Genomic DNA, 16,990 nt, shown 5'->3' on the forward strand with positions numbered 1-16,990 from the left:
ACGATGCCGAATCCACTAAATAAAGCCAGTCAGAACTAAGGTAATATGCGAGAAAAAGAAAAATAACTGCATCCACACCAGAGTGCGATGCTACGAAGGAAAGCCTATTTATACTTGGTATACATAGCCTCGTGCTACTCCCAGGTGAGTGAGAATTTTATTTTGACGACACTTGAAGGAAAACATCTACTCGCCCAGTTCAATAGGGTAGTGTAGAGTTTGGTGCAAAAGCGTTGCGAAGCGTTACTGCAGAAGGACGTAACAGGTTTCTTCCTCTAAGCGACCAGCAGGATGCAGCTCCAGGCTCCGCAAAACGGCTGCAAAAGAAAGTAGGTCACGTAATGTGATTCCTGTTATCTGCCAGACAGAGCTATAGCACGCCCGCCGAAGCGTGGTAGCGTGGCCGAGCGGTCTAAGGCGCTGGTTTAAGGCACCAGTCTCTTCGGGGGCGTGGGTTCGAATCCCACCGCTGCCAGATTTTTTTCTTCTTTGCCTGTTCATGTGCTCTCCTTTTCGAAGCCCTTGTCATCATGCGTGAATATCTGTCGGTAGCGTGGCCGAGCGGTCTAAGGCGCTGGTTTAAGGCACCAGTCTCTTCGGGGGCGTGGGTTCGAATCCCACCGCTGCCAGATTTTTTTCTTCTTTACCTGTTCATGTGCTCTGCTTCTCGAAGGCCTCGTCATCATGCGTGAAAATCTGTCGGTAGCGTGGCCGAGCGGTCTAAGGCGCTGGTTTAAGGCACCAGTCTCTTCGGGGGCGTGGGTTCGAATCCCACCGCTGCCAGACTTTTTTTCTTCTTTACCTGTTCATGTGCTCTCCTTTTCGAAGCCCTCGCCATCATGCGTGAAAATCTGTCGGTAGCGTGGCCGAGCGGTCTAAGGCGCTGGTTTAAGGCACCAGTCTCTTCGGGGGCGTGGGTTCGAATCCCACCGCTGCCAGATCTTTTTATTCTTTATCTGTTCATGTAGTCTCCTTTTCCAGCCCTCGTCATCATGCGTGAAAATCTGTCGGTAGCGTGGCCGAGCGGTCTAAGGCGCTGGTTTAAGGCACCAGTCTCTTCGGGGGCGTGGGTTCGAATCCCACCGCTGCCAGATTTTTTTTATTCTTTACCTGTTCAATGTTTTATTCCAAACCATCACCATCAGGCTTACGTCAGTAGCGTGTCCCAGTCAATAAATAATAAAAAAAGTAGCGTGGCCCGAGCGGTCTAAGGCGCTGGTTTAAGGCACCAGATCCTTCGGGCTTGTGGGCTCAAATCCCACCACTAGCACACTTTTTTCAACAAGCTTTCCATAAAAAAATTACTCACTTTAAAAAAAAAGCTGGTATTCCCAACTTGGTGGGGGACTTATCCTTGCTGCCCTGCTAGAGAAAACTATACATTCTAGAGGACTCTATGTAAATATGAGCAGAGCGTTTGATAGTGGCAATAGAAGTATAATAGAGGCGTCGGATGCTCTGGTGCTCCCGGGCTATGCCATGGAGTCTGCCGTAAACGTAGATTGCATAAGGTGGTTCTCACTCGAACATTCCGTCCTACGGACTGTGCAGAAGAAAACTAGTAACACACTTTACTGTTATATGTTTGGAATTCATTGTAAATAACGAATATATTTTGCTGTACGTTCTTAACCTCATCTATTGGGGACGGTAGGATGCGTGATCTTTACAACGAAGTGATCCGTATAGCGAATGATTTTGGAGGTCCCGAGCACTTCGTTATAAAGGCTTTTGACGGTAGTTGGCGTATCTAGTGATTGTGTCATCGCTTCATTGTGTCCGTCATTGTGGGTGTGAATACTTTGTTCGTCAGGTGACATACTTGTACATCTCACTTTAGGCATTGTAATAAATACCATTAAACTGAATAAACGATGTAGCATAGTTGAGCGATCTAAGGCCCTGGCACGGACAATGATCAAACTTTTTGTCTCCATTACCCGTTCACATATTCACCTTTTCTAAAACCAGCGTCTGCCGTAAACGTTTGTAGGCAGCATGGTTGAGTGGTCTAAGCAACTGGTTTCAGGCACAAGTCTCTTTAGTGGCGTGGGCTCGAGTGCCACCTCTACCAGAAGTTGATTGCGCACGCTGCTTTTCCAAACTAACCGCGGCACGTAACGGGTGCATATAGAGTGGCCGTCTATGTAGAGTGGCCGTCTATGGCATGTAGAGTGGCCATATAGAGTGGCATATAGAGTGGCCTTTAAGGAAGTAAAGGTTTTGTCATGCAATAAACGATTTGTGAGGTTTCTTTTGTTCCTGGTAATAATTATTGCAGTTTCATGCAAATAGCTTTATTCAATCGAACGTTATGGAAATGCACTTTGTAATGTGTACTAAGCCTAGGTATGCAAGAACTGAAGCGGCATCTTGCAAGTATTTGACAAGACTTTGTGACTGACTGTGAAATTTATAGCGCGTTGTATCGCTTTAGTGTGCGCACCTTTAAAGCGAAGCGTTCATTGCGAACCATCCTGGACTTTCCTGACCGTGAATGCTGTGTACTGCTGGGTGCGGATGCTGTCTTGAAGAATAGCTCACACTATATTAAATAAAGTTTCATTACGGGCACCCGTTGGTTGAATCGAACCTCTATCCCCTAGCACAGGAGCCTGATGCTTTAACCATTAGCACGGGTGGCTTGATGCTAGAACATTGTGTAGCAGGTGCGTGAGAGAACATGAGCGAGTGCCAGTTTCGTTTAAACATAAGACACATAAAGAAAATGGGCAAATTTAGACCATTTGATTAACGGCTTCACCAAAGCTCAGCTACATAGATTCTAAAATGTGTGTTGGATCTACGTAATTTCTTTTATATACAACCCTTCTCTCCCGCTATCACACTTATTCCAATTGACCCTTTTTTCAGCACAGGGTAGCCTCCCGTGTATTTACACCGGCTGGTTCCCCTGACGTCCGCATCTTCTTCTGTCTCCTCCTCCTTGATTTATTGAAACATTTGAAACAGAGGCACGCGTAACCCAGCGTATGAAACCAAACTATATCAAGCCCCCACTTAGCTAATGATGAGAGAATGGGCAGGGTATTTGACAACTGAAGCATCACGAAGAAGTCGGGCGTGATTCCGTTCATTTGAGGATACGAGGTGTGTTACAAAGGTTAAAATACTGCCTTTGTAATGGATGGATGAATGGATGCAAAACTTTAATGAAAGTCCTGAGGTACGCGACTCAGCGCGCTGTGGGTCGCTCCCACGTTGGGGCAGTCAGGCCATGCCCGACCACCGCATCGTGGGCCCACTGGACAGCCCATAGCTGCGCCCCGGCATCGGGGCTCTTGATAGCGAAGAGCCACTTGTCGTCATTGATTTGTCCCGTGCCTCGCAACGAGGGGCAACGCCATAGCATATGGTCTAGGCTAGCGAATTCATTGCAGTGCCTGCAAGAAATACTGGCATAAGTGTCGGGATAAAGCTTGTGGAATAAAGCCGGGCTGGGATACGAGCCTATATGCAATAATATGAGGGTCAATGCCTGCGCTCTATTTAACTTCTTGTGAGAAGGGAAATTCTCTCCTGCCGAGATAAAAGTGCTGCGTAATTTCGTTGTATGTGGTCGGTTGATCTCTGTTCTCCAACACTGCGGGCCGGCGGGGGAGTTCTCCATGGTCGCGGAAAGCGAGACCTCGCGCCTTGGAGTGGGCCAGCTCGTTGAGGTTTGTGGGGCCTCCTATGATGGATCCCATGTGAGCGGTGAACCACGGGAAAGTGTGGGTGGCGATGCTTTTGCCGTCGAGGATGCGACAGGCGTCCTTACACACGGTACCAACGCTAAAGGTGCGGATGGCTGCCCTGGAGTCGCTGGAGATATTGGCATGTTTGTCGTCCCGGAGGGCCAGGGCAATGGCTACTTGCTCGGCCGCAATCGACGACGTGCTTCGTACCGAAGAGGCTGCGGAGGTTGTGGGTTCAATTCCCACCGCCACCGGGCACCCACTGGTTCAAATGGGCACAAACGTAACCCGGCCTGGCGTTCGGCTTCCCTCAGGGGTGACACGTTTGGGGAAGAAACCTGCGCCCTGAATTCCCGTCGAAACCCTCGTTTAAATGCTTTTATTCTGAAATTTGACAAATGCAAATTCTCCCGCTCAAACTAACATCCTTGAAAATTATTTCCGCGGTTCCAACGATTCTTACATTGTTTGTAGCATAGCTGGAAGCCACTTTCCGTAATGTTTAGCGTATTTATCAGCAATATTTTTGTGTTTTCCAAGATTCCAAGGTAGCATCCCTTTAGTTAGGACATTGCCAACAAAAAATCACCAGAGGCCACACCAGGTCTGGCCTGCATGGACGATGTGGCAGCGTTGCGATAGATTGTTTTTGGCAAAAAAATGCGCATGGACAGAGAGGATGGGCAGGAAGCATTGTAATGGTCAAGGACAACGCTTTCTCAAGGTTGAATACCAGTCAGGAACTGTTGCTCGCTCGCCAAGCTATTCAACATTACCTTAGTTTCCTGAACAATTATAACCAACATGAAGACCAAAAATATGCACGCTCCCTCAACTAAAAAAAAAAAAAATTGTCAGAAGACACAACTACGCTGCCTCTCGCGCAATATTATGACGCTCGATTTCTGGTTCTGCGAAATGTTTTGCGTGCTTCGCTCAGCAATTTCTCCAAAAAGCTTTTTTGGCATTTCTGTTGGCCTAGTGGGAGAGCGTCCGCCTCGGCTGCGGAGGTTGTGGCTTCGATTCCCACCGCCACCGGGCACCCACTGGTTCAAATGGGCACAAGCGTACCCCAGCCTGGCATTCGGCTTCCCTCAGGGGTGATACGCTTGGGGAAGAAACCTGCGCTCTGAACTCCCGTCATGTTGAAGCTCCCGTCGTGTTGAAGACCCTCGTGTTGGTCCCGTGACAATATAATGCTCCTGCCATATGATCATTGTTTGTAGTTAGGTCAAATGTTATCCAATTATCCTGTAACGAATCAGTGTGCATATTGATAATCTTTTTCCGAAAAAGTAAATAAAAAGTATGATTCACATGTAACATTAATTCGGCATCTCGAGATGTTTTACCTTAAACTTTATGCACATTTCTTACGACTTAAGCTTAAGCTTACGTAAGTCTTTATATCTTAAAGTACGTCTACGGAGGAGCGGGGTGGGAGAGGAGTTCGCGTTAGCGTTGGTTGCAAATATGGAGCTTCGGTCCTGGACTCTTTGTCTGGGAACGTCGGAGAAAAAAAAAAAAAAACGTGACGAACGCCGTCACCCGTGGACGCCGACGCGTCCTATCCTCCGCAAGTAGTGCCGCTTCGGCCAGCCAAGCGGCCGCGAATGCACAGGTTTCGCTGTTCGACCATCTTCACGGAGTGGAAGGGGTGGTGATTTTTTTCTACAGCTGCGTAAGGCCGAGCGCACCTCAACGAGCATTGTGTATTCTGCATAACTTAACAAGGCAGCCATGACAATTACCTGCTTTCGCTGCTACACTTTTTTTATTGACTCATGTACTGAAATCAACATAAACATAGTTGGACCAACAGCCTAGTTCGCTAATTCCTGGTTCGATACATGCTGAATATACTCATAGTCAGCCTTGTAAATATAACAGCGTAGTTGTTACACATCATATTGCAATAACACATCGCCCTACACAAACGCAAAAAAATTTCGACAGGGCAAAAATAACATCTCATACGCGATATCACACAAAATTTAAGCTTAACCATAAATAACCCTGTTTAGTAAGGTAACACTTTCGATGCTAGACCGAAATTAAGAGCCAGTTATAGCCCTAATAGTAATGCGTCCTATTTTTGCGCAAATATATTATTGAATAAATAAAATATTCAATAAGGATTTCATCATAAAAATTTAAACATAACATAATTTATACTCGTTGTTCGATGTTTGTCTAAACAACCGGCAGATCGCGCGTAAAGAAACTAATAGTGTCGTGATTGTTATCTTTCGCGTTAATAATATTGGCAAGGAATGAACTAATTTGGCTCTCCGATAGTGTCCCTCCTCTTAGATGGCAGGCAGTGGTTAGGTGGTCACTGTTTGCGTTTTAGCGTGACTCGACAGTGCTGCATCTGCCGGGCCACCGTCTTCATGAGCACCATCCTTTGTTTGCAGACTTTGTTCCAGTCATCCATCTCCATGTTCTTGATGGCTATGCCGGCCAAACCACGATCGAGCGCATATCGAACCTGCGTTCGTTCGGCAAACAAACTTATGTAATTACGCTACTCTCACTAATAGAGCAATAAGGCACAACCAGCCCTTTCATGTTTCATTACTATGTATACACTCTTCACAACGTTTTGCTAGAAATGAAACTTTTGACAACTTAACTCTACCATAAAGAAACGTCTATGGCAAATGTTTGTTTAAGTTCGCTGGAACAAAATGGTTAGCATACCGCATGAAATTAGCAACACGCAAAATTTGTTAGGGGAACTAGAAAAGTGTTACTTTGAATTACTACTATCTTCTTGCTGGATTGGTGCTGTCTTTGTCTTCAGACTTTTATAATACCTATGTAACTCCGTTTTGGCTCTGTAAATTATGCTTATTTCCAACTGGTTTATTTTGATATTACTCTATTAACTTTATCTTTTGAAGAGCTTCCTTCTGGCGCCTGCAATCTTTGTTGTAATATTTTATTCGTTGCTGTTGATGCCGTGCAATATGTTTTTGTATTTCCTTGCACTTAATCCAAATTTCTGCCTGCTGTATTTTTTTTTTCATTTCAACTCAGTGATGTACTGACAATTTCTGACATTTTTTTTAATTGCCCCAGTACGCTTTGAATAAGGGGTCATGCAGATTGTGCATACTTCGTGAATATGACTGCTCAATAGTAAATAACTCAGAATTCAGAACTCAGTTCGCGATAAGATAACGTCTCTTGCCATACAAAGTAATGACGCCAACGTGAAGAAAACAAACGAGGTAGTTTTAAAGGGAGATTGGTAACTTGTCAATATGCGATGCGGGCGGGACACGCGAAATGAGCCAATTAATTCCAACGAATCCAGTTTACTGAAAGATACTTATATACTGCCACCACTAAAAAGCTTGTCACAGATAACTCACTCTAAAGCTTTACAACCACTTCTGTTCCACAACGCAAACACGTAAAAAATATTTTTTTTCCATAACGCATCAGCAGAGTGGAATTCTTTGCCTCCCTCAGTTAGCAGTTAGCAGTAGTTAACATGTCATTCGTCATTTAAGCAGTGTTTACTAATGCATTCGAAGAATTCTTCAACCACATAATAGTAATTTCCTTTATCTTCGTACCTTCCCCTGCTTGAGTAGTGCATGTAATACCCTAAATAATCAATTAAATGATTATTAATTAGGTGATTCCCCGTTAAATGGCATTACCTTCCAACGCACTCTCCGATTCAAGGATGGGGGCATGCGCTGTGCAATGACGTTAGAAGGTCATACTCACACATATTTATATATGTTTAGCACTGGTACGTAATGTATAGCCGCCTGTCAACAATGGGAGTTCTACCGTGCACATTCCGGCGTGCTATTTCGATTAGGCTTACTGGATGCCCTTCAGTGGATGAGGAGGGTGTCGTCCAAATTAACGTTCTTGACGCTATGAAACTCTACTGATGCCCGTCCGGAAGTGCTGAGGATAATCAGACTTTTTTCACGAGAGCTCGCATCATGACCATTTTGATGGAAAATAGTGTCACGTGAATTTACGCGCCTGGAAATTGAGAAACAGATGTTGTCGAACCATGATTTAAGGAAACCCGATTCTACGAAACGTTCGATCTAAGGAACGGTTGTTTCCTCGATGCATATTCGCAGAGCCTAATGAACTGAAAGCCTCGAAGCAACAAACTAAACTGAACGTCTCACCCAATTCACCAAAGTGTTAAGGAAGAATACGTGTGAGAACTCAGGCCCCAGGCATAATGTGCCTAAGTGTCTCGAAATTTATTCAAGTAATGCTGCAGTAAACCCAGCACGATGTCGGTTTGAGACGGACTACCCACGATATTCACCTTCTGTCTGATGCTCCAGGCATTGTCGTAGCCCACCCAGTACAGACCCCTGTTGACTACGGGACATCTGGCATCCGTGTTGACTGCATGCTTCCACGGCTCACTGTGGATCATCACGCAGATCTGCGGCGTATATGAAATACGGTGCTCTAAAGCATTTAGTAGGAAAGAAACGCAAGTCCAAAGTTTACGCCTTAGTAGCCGATGAGAGCTTTGGATCGCATGTTCGATTCCCGTCAGAGACGTCCACATTCCGACTGGAGCGAAATGCAACAGCGCACCTGTACTTTGGGTTTGGATTCTCGTTGATGGACAAGATGATCTCCGAGGGACCTCCACTACGGCTTCGCTTAAAGCCAGCAGTGCAGCTTCGTGATGGCAAACCCCGCACGTGCTAATTGCCGAATGACTGAAAGGTGGGCAAATTGGTGTGGATGCATATCTGTGCCTGTGTACAGCAGCCTAACATGGGGACAAAAAAAGGGAGGAGAAAATATATTTAAAACAAGAGACATTGCTTGTGCTATGTTGTCCTTCTCTCTTCTTTTGCCCGCGTTACGTCACGCAGTCAAGGCGTACCCATATATGTAGTTTACGCAGATGACGCAGCATTGCGCCAGATGGCGCCATTCATTAGTTCCCAGTAGGAAGCCTACACGCAACGCCGTTTTAAAACGGCGTTGCATGTAGGCTCCCTAGGTCCAATCAAAGAATCTGGCGGATTGCTCGGACGATGCCGGTGGAACCTTTTCTATTTGTCGTGTTGTCATTTGCGTTCGTAGTCTCAATAAGCGTTCCTACGGGCTTTCCCCTTAGCTCGTCTTTTTAGATGCGTAAGGAACAAAACAGGAGTCACAGCACTCTCCGAGGTCAGATTACACTTTTAACGCTAAATTCTTAATTAAGCGACTGCCAGGATGGAGAATCGCTTGGCTTTGCTATTTGCACCATGGTTGTTATGGCAAACGTGATCCTTCGACAGGCTCTCGGCGCAATGCGATAAGCAGCTAGGTACTGAAACTGATACCTGGTGCGTAGTTTTATTTATTGATTCCCATTAAGAAATAGAGAAATGACTATGCGGCTTCAGTTTGATAGAGAAACTATAGGAAAGAAAGCAAGTGCGCACTTTACATTCGGCGATTAACTACAGGCGAACGTGAGACGCCCCAGACATGCTTCTGCGCAACGGGGAGTTCCTGATGATTAAGTCACTTATTCAAGTGATTCATTAATCAGTTGTTTTATACGGCGATTAATTTAGGACGTGAAATCTATTCGTGTTCTATGCTTTCAAACGTGCGTCCATGTCGAAGGACGCTATTGGGTGCTTACAAGTGAAAACGATACTTTGGGGGTGAAGGAATTCAGGTAGCATGGCGAACTGCTGATAGCGTCAGCACCGCGTTTGGAGCCATCCGGATTTTTTTTTTCGTTTTTTGTTTTTTTATCACGCGGGAGCTTTTAGACTCCGCCCTACGAGTTTGGTACACGAATGCCTTTTGCATTCCACCCCTGTCGGAATGCGGCCGCCGCAGATGGAAATCGAATGGCGAAACTTCCTGTTTAGCAGCAGGACACCGTATATCACTGAGCCACGCGGTGGCCTTAAGAGGTTTTTGCGCGAATATCGTTGCGCGCGAAGCGCGATGAGATCGCGTGATGGGCTAAACCGGTGTAAGTATACACATTACGGAGCTTTAAAATTATAGCTTACTCAAACGACATGCGTACCGAAAGTCTGCTTAGGTCATTTTGTAATTTTTTTTTCATTTTTACCACTGGTTAACAGCGTCTCCTAAGTTGGACCCATATAGTACAAATATGGGTCTAATGCTAGGGGACGCTTTATTTATAGGCTCCAAATACGGCAGTTTATGCTACAGCTTTTGGTTGTGTCGTCTATGCTTGGGGCAAAGGAAATTGCATTTCAGTAAGCTACATGTTCAGACACTTTCCAGGTTTGCACTAGCTGAGCATATTATATTCTGCATTCTCATACCTTTGCCTGCAGCATTTCACTCTCAAGCATCCAGCAGGCATGCGAGTCGATGTGAGTCAGTGGCAATCATTCGCTTCATTCAAAGAATGAAAGTGTGAATTCATTCTCGTATATTGCTTTAACAGAAGCAACTTCCTCACATGGCATCAAGGTAGCGTCTACATAATGTAAACATGGCATCCACATGGCACGTCATAATATGCCTACATTAATGTAATGTAGACATATTAAGACAATGCAATGCGGTCTAGTGTAATGTCACGCATTGTCACAACCACATGAAGCCAACCGATAATGAAGCACAACGGATATTGACCGTTCTTTTTCCCCTATGCTTTACCTGGCTCCATTGTCTGTTGGATTCACATCGTTGAAACGAACAAGAAATCGAGCACCCCGATTCTCCCTATTCCTCATAACATCATCACCACCACATAACATATTTATCGCATAATACTTAACAATAGCACTTAGCAATAAACGGAAACTATAGATGGCAACACTAGATCAGTTTAAAGTGATAAAGTATTCCGTCAGAACTCTATTTGTTTTAATTTCACGGAAAGAGGTTGCTTATGAGAAAATAAAATAAAGGCCGAACTTACTTTTTCTTTAATTTTGTGCCGCAACCTCAACGCCGGTAAGTCAGTGTGACGTCACAGATTCTAAATTGTTTTTCGTATTCGAGGCGTTGTTGCTCAGTAGTCGTTCCTTCGTTAACTTGCCAAGTGCTGTCTCTGGCTCCTTTAGCATGAAATATAGCAAATCTCTAACGATACAAAAAATACCTAGGCCAGATCAGTCGCCGTAACAATCCGTGACATCATGGTGAGCTGGTACGGAAACTTCAAAGCGGTGTCGCCACCTGTATTTCGCTTTTGCGTCTTTTCTAGGTTACCAAGCCACCCCTTACGCTAAAAGAGTCCTTTATTTTTTGGCATCGTATAGGTGTAGTTTACTAAAACAGCTCAGATATAATTTTTATTCTTTATTATTATATGGTGCTTAGGAGATGCTGCCGCCTTTAATTGGCGCCGGCTACTCATTTTCACACAGAGAACCACAGTGATACAAAGTACAGTCATATATGTACACTAAAGTAAACACAATGTCCAGCCACACTGAAATCAGGGCACATAAGAAAACACGGTTTCGATTCACACTAAGGTACATGAATCCAGACATTGAATGGGCCAAAGTCGGGTCAAATGAAACACATAGAGTGAGCTTATCACAGATGAACCCTACTCAATAGTTTCTGAAAATATTGCGCGCTTCTAGAAATCATTGTAAGGCCAGTGACACTCGTCTCTGCAAGGAATATCTTGGTCATGGGCCTAAGAATTTCCTAGGCTGAAAGGCCTGCTGTACAATGCCATTAAATGACGTGCTAAACGTTGTCTCTGTGTGCGTCGTGTCGCGGACATTTTAGCAGAAGGTGTTGTATATCCTCATCCGCGTGTCCAAAGGTGTATTTGGGGCTATCTGCTCTTGAAGTTATCTGAAGAAAGGGGTTTGTATACGCGGTACCGAGCCGCAGACGGTGAGTCAGCGTTTCAAAGGCTCGGGTTGTATCAAATGTGGACGGGATTTTAAATTGAAGCGAAGGGTAAATGTGAAATAAATCTGAAGATTTCGAATTTTGATCAAAACATGTGGCTCTGCAACAAGGGGCTGAGATCTGTCTTAGTATGTGCCACAATTCGCCTCGTGTTAGAGGGAGTCCAGATGTGACTGTTAAAGTGAGCTTGTGCAACTGCCTCGTCTGCAGCAACATTCCCAGGAATATTGCAGTGACCAGGTATCCATTGGAACATTACCGCGTGATTCTCTTCCCTTGCTTTTTTTTTTTGTGAGTTCCTTTAGTACCTCATAAACTAACGCCATGTTTTGCGAATTGCTGATGTCACCATGAAGTGACGACAAAGCTGCCTGCGATTCACAAAGAATGACCGATTGTTTCCCTTTTCGTGTGGAATTTATGTATCGTAACAAAGACAACATTGCAAGAAGCTCTGTTGTAGTTGATGTCGTGTGAGACAGTTTAAACGTCTGTATTCGGTTCTATTCTAGAATGACAAACGCTGCTGTAGAATAATTTCTTCGACAAGAACCATCTGTGTACGCTTGAATATAACCAGAGTATCGAAAGTATACCTGGTATAGCGCTGTAGTTGTAGTGCTTCTAGCGTAAACATGTCTCGTTTGCGAATAATTCCTTCAATTGAAAGCTCAATTCCCAGCCCACGAGTCGCCATGGAGGGTAGGAGATAACTAAGACCCAAAATTTCTGATGTGGTAGTAGATTCTTGTGCACCTAAAACCCTGTATTGATGCAAACCCTGTGTCTCTCTCAATAAGTGCAATTGCTAGTGGGTGCCCTTCAGTAGCTCACCCAGGATCTCTGCCAGGAGGGGGGGGGGGGGGGGGTTGACAGTTTGCCAATACCATCTAAACAGCACTAATTTCGATTTCTTCACGGGAAATTGTAAAAAAATGCGCTTTTTGCGAGTGTACAGACGATTGCACGTCTTACATCATAGTTGCAGCACTCAAATGCGTAAGGAAAGAAAAGGGGTTGAACAAAAGGGGGAGTTAAGTCGGCCCCAGGCGGGGGGGGGGGGGTTACAACCCCCGAATTCCCCCCCCCCCCCCCCCCGTCGGTGCGCCACTGGTGCCCTTTGTGCTTCACTGAAACGCGAAAGAAGCTGCGGCAGGTTTCAGACGAACTCGTATTAGGAAATGGAGGAGGACGTATCTCTGCAGTTGCTGAGGAACACGAGGTTGCTCGAGGAACGCCTAAGCATACTCTAAAAGGCTCCTAGCTATTAATCGTTGAAGTCGCTCTTCAGATGAACTGAAGATTTTATGCAGAACAGGCGAGGAATATGCTATATGTTTCTTTATAAGTGGATTATGTGCTTTTAGAAGTGATAAAACTGACCCTTCCCATGAAGTGCCTGCTACGCGGCGAAGAACTTTAATATTCAGATTATTTGTTCTTCAATGAATTTAATGTGAGAATTCCAAGAAAGTTGTCTGTCTAGTGTAACGCCCAGACATGTGCGTTGCTTCATTAGTCCAAAGATTGTCCCTCATTGCACAACTGAAAGTCCTTTACATATCCTCTGGTGAAGGGTAGCACAGCCGTCTTACTGTTACAGTTCCATCCCTGTTTCCTTCAAGAATTTTTCCACAATGTTTTGGCCTTCCTGCAACGTAGATTGAACAAGGTTGGGACATGAACCAGAGGCCCAAATACAAACATGATCCGCCTATATAGAATAGTATAGTGCAGGCGGAAGTCTCCGCGGTAAATCCGCCATCACACAATTAAACAGAAATGGACTCAAGACACTGCCTTATGAGACTCCTTGACTAAGATTATGAGGAGAACTTTTTATTTCGCTTGTTTGAATAAACATTATCTACCATTAAAGAAGTTGGATATCTACCGCAGCGCCTAATTTTAAAGCCACACAATATATGGACATGGCGGACCATGTGAAATTCTCGTTTAATGTCTAAAAACACCGCTATTGTGACATTTCCCCTAGCTCATTCATGTTGGACATAGGTAACGATATCCGAAATTGCATCCAAGGTGCACCGCCGCTTCGAAATTTTGTCACGTGGTCGAGAAATACTTCTGTTTGCTCCCACCACCATTGCAGCCTAGTGTCAATCATTTTCTCCATGACCTTGCATAAGCAGCTCGTCAGACTCACAAGAAGAAAAGACTGAAGAGAAAGAGGAGTTTTACCAGGCTTCAATATAGATATCACACGGCTGTTTTCGAAGAGTCATTATTTCTCTTTGCTGTCCATTTAGCACAACCATCTATACCTCAAGAAATGCTTAGCGTCCACCGATTCTGACACTGCGCGGGATATCCACTTAACTTTCTTCGTTTTGGTTCCAAGCTACTGAGGTTCGACTGCCGGGCCTCGTACCTCGAAAAAAGACAGAAGCCCTCTCATGTGCGTGTAGGGGCCGCCGACGCTCATGTTCGAGGCGAGTTTTCCCGGCATGCCGAGCTCGTCATTGGCGATACTAGAATTGAGAATGAATTCGGCGCCGGAGAAGGAGATGCTGGCCACCAGGCGATCCGTGCTGCCAGTGGCGGTCCGCACGCTGTCGATGACGCTGTCCTGCGTGTCCAAAAGAATGCAGGAACCATCGTAACGAGACGACCTCATGAGCGACAAACCCCTGTATTAATATTATTATTCATGCATGCAAACAGACACAAAAGAAAAAAGTGCAGTCTTGCAACTGCCACAGGAAGAGGTGCGACACTTGACTCGTCTTTAAAGGGATCTTCAACAGGCTCGATCCGAAATTTCGATCGTGAATGAATGAATTAGTGAATGGATACAGCGTTTATTAACATAAAGTTGGCTCTATAGCCTAAGTGAAAAAAGGTGGGTAAGGGGGCATAGCAGAGAAAAGGGACACCGTGGGAGTCAGCGACCGGCCCCGAGGATGTCAACCAGAGCGCTTCTAAAGGAGGTGGATGACGCCTGTTTCACGGGCGAACGCGCAGAGCGCCACGAAAGCGCATTATAATGTAAAATTTGTAATTTGTAAAGTTGTAAAATAGAATTGTAATCATAAAGTAGAAGTTGCTTGCTGCAATTAAAAAAAAAGCTCGAGTTACAAGCAAATGACATTAGGAGCAATTTAAAAATACTGCGTACGTGTGTGCGGGCATGTGTGGTGCGCTTGCGCGCGTGCGTGCCGGAGAAACGAGTGTCTGTGCTTTTGTTTTTCCATCTTGTCCTTTTCGGGCGATGTTTACAGTTCATGTTTCCTCCTTTTGCTTTGCCAAGCTACGTATCATACAATTTTTTTCTTTCAATGGACCAAAAAAAATCTTTCCATCCATCCATCCATCCAACCTCGTATCTAACACCCCAAAAGGGCCTTTGCGGTACAGTCACGAGCAAAAGTTTGAAGACCAATGATGCTGCGAAAGGTTTTTTTTTTTTTCGTCTTTTCTGCGCAGATTAGGCGTGCTGGCTTAAATCAATTGTCACAACCTACGTGTACAATATCAACCAATGTAATGATTTTAAGGAATTCTGTTTCGGGCCAGTGCTGGAAGAAGTTTTTTCTTTTTTCTTTTTTTCCGGGTGCCGTGGTTTCGAAGCTTTTGCTCGCGACTGTACGTGAATAATTAAAAATATACTCTCGAAGTCGTTATGGGAGGAGGCGTCTAACCTCCCCGAATAAAACGAGCATTAGTCTCAGGTCCTGCAGGACGCGCTGCAGGACCTAAATAAAGTTTTTCCAGTCCAGTCCAGTCTCAGGTTAACGTAAGCGTAATAGCGGGGTCAAGGGAAATAGCGTTACCACTCCATAATCGAATTTGGCCGAAAGCGAGTTTTAGTATACCGTGATATCGTTGTTTATTACGCTTTTAATTTCACACACATGGTGCCCATAACTCATTCATTTATTCGCCAAGCTTCGCGTGGGCTTGCGAAGAGCGCGAAAAACAGCGCAATGGAAGCCGTGACCGCGTTGTATTTGTACTTTTCATGACTGCCGATCGGCAACGATATGAGTACAAGCCAGTAGCGCTTAGCTCACGACCTCACCGAAAAGTGCCGCTGACATCTCATAAGTTTATCTTGTTAGGTTTCGAAGTGGTCCCAAAAACTCCGCAAAGTTATTCATAATAATCTGTCGTCGGAGAAGTCTAAAACTGAGTGAAAGCCGTTTTACACAGTCATTTGCTACGAACGAAGTGAGTTCCACAATTGCAACGCCAAATTCAGTTCGAAGCGGGCGGCCGGGACCGCCGCCACGTTTCCATGCTATTTACGTAAAACCACGCAGAGCCGCTAATGTTAAACTTGAAAAACAGCGTGCGTGCGGTAAGCGTTACGGGTCGTTTAGGTTTTCGAGCTCACCATTGCCACTACGCTAAACACGCGAAACTAAAACTGTTAATTTTCTCTCTCGCAAGTGACACCTTCCCAGGCTACTTGAAGCCCATGTTACATTAACTTCACGACCCAGCCCACTTTTCTTCTTCTTTTTTTACTTTCTTTCTTAAAAGGGCCCTGAACCACTCCTCGGTCTTGGTGAAATAACATAGTCCGTGGGTAGCATACGCTGCTGTGAACATCTGAGCAAAGTTTTGCTGTCGCACGCGGTGCGTGGAGCTCGCAAGCGGAGCGCGAAGTCACCATTCTCTCAAACGCTCTCGTTTCAGCAGAATCCATGATACTCACTCTCTTCTGGACGCCTTATTTCGTAATATAAGCGGATTCCCATACGCAGCTGCTATTGGTAGCTGCGGTCGGCTACCTAGCGTAGATACCGCGGCCGCCGCTGGGTGCCGCCATGAGTCCACTGGCTAAGCACACTGCGGCTTGCTGAGGACAACCGCGTTTGGCTGACGTTAAGCGTCGTAGGCACCAAAATCGTGAGTTGTGGCGTCTACAGTAACATCCAACATGAAATTTGAACTGCGCGCCACGGTTAAATTTAGAAGGCGTAGCGTTGTGGCCACGCCCCACTCCGCCGTAGCCTTCGCAGTGCAAGGCATTGAAGAAGCGAACGGGAGCACACGCAGCGGAGGACGTGTTTGATTACCAATTACTCCGCTTCTGCTGAATGCATTGAAGTACTTTTTGCGGCAAACTATTTCTGAAATACCCTATTTTAAATTCAAATGCATTTCTCCACTTTGATAAAAAGTGGTTCAGGGCCCCTTTAATATCTTTTTTTTTTAATTTTTGGGGTAGGGGAAAGGGGGGACGGTATGAGCGGCGCATTTCCAGAGCTGTTTTCATACAGGTAGCGGTTGCTGCAATTTAAAAAAAAGGAGCGAGTTAGATACAAATTACATGAGGTGTAATTAAATACTGTGCACATGTGCGTAGTACGAGAACCTCAGTTCACGTCGCTACTGGTTATTTGTACTGGTTATCTGGCGACAGCTATGGTGTTATCTCTGCTGAT

The 16,990-nt window shown here is 45.2% G+C and overlaps 1 protein-coding gene and 5 non-coding genes across 6 annotated transcripts; 5 read left to right on the forward strand and 1 right to left on the reverse strand.

Annotated features, from left to right (window-relative positions):
• The first annotated feature begins 393 nt into the window (after positions 1-393).
• On the forward strand, positions 394-475 carry Trnal-aag (transfer RNA leucine (anticodon AAG)). The gene has a single exon. It is a non-coding gene; the product is annotated as a tRNA-Leu (tRNA).
• Positions 476-547: 72 nt separating this feature from the next.
• Trnal-aag (transfer RNA leucine (anticodon AAG)) lies at positions 548-629 on the forward strand. Its single transcript has one exon. It is a non-coding gene; the product is annotated as a tRNA-Leu (tRNA).
• Positions 630-701: 72 nt separating this feature from the next.
• Positions 702-783, forward strand: Trnal-aag (transfer RNA leucine (anticodon AAG)). Its single transcript has one exon. It is a non-coding gene; the product is annotated as a tRNA-Leu (tRNA).
• A 73-nt stretch (positions 784-856) lies between these two features.
• Positions 857-938, forward strand: Trnal-aag (transfer RNA leucine (anticodon AAG)). The gene has a single exon. It is a non-coding gene; the product is annotated as a tRNA-Leu (tRNA).
• Positions 939-1,009: 71 nt separating this feature from the next.
• Positions 1,010-1,091, forward strand: Trnal-aag (transfer RNA leucine (anticodon AAG)). The gene has a single exon. It is a non-coding gene; the product is annotated as a tRNA-Leu (tRNA).
• A 4,814-nt stretch (positions 1,092-5,905) lies between these two features.
• LOC119446085 (putative chitinase) lies at positions 5,906-8,130 on the reverse strand. Its single transcript, XM_037710427.2, has 2 exons — positions 8,014-8,130; positions 5,906-6,189 (listed from the first exon to the last, which is right to left on the reverse strand). Exons 1-2 carry the CDS (start codon positions 8,125-8,127, stop codon positions 6,034-6,036), a joined length of 270 nt encoding a protein of 89 aa, XP_037566355.2. The 5' UTR covers positions 8,128-8,130; the 3' UTR covers positions 5,906-6,033.
• Between the last annotated feature and the right edge of the window lie 8,860 nt (positions 8,131-16,990).

Source organism: Dermacentor silvarum, chromosome 3, assembly GCF_013339745.2.
Source record: "Dermacentor silvarum isolate Dsil-2018 chromosome 3, BIME_Dsil_1.4, whole genome shotgun sequence".
NCBI lineage: Eukaryota > Metazoa > Arthropoda > Arachnida > Ixodida > Ixodidae > Dermacentor > Dermacentor silvarum.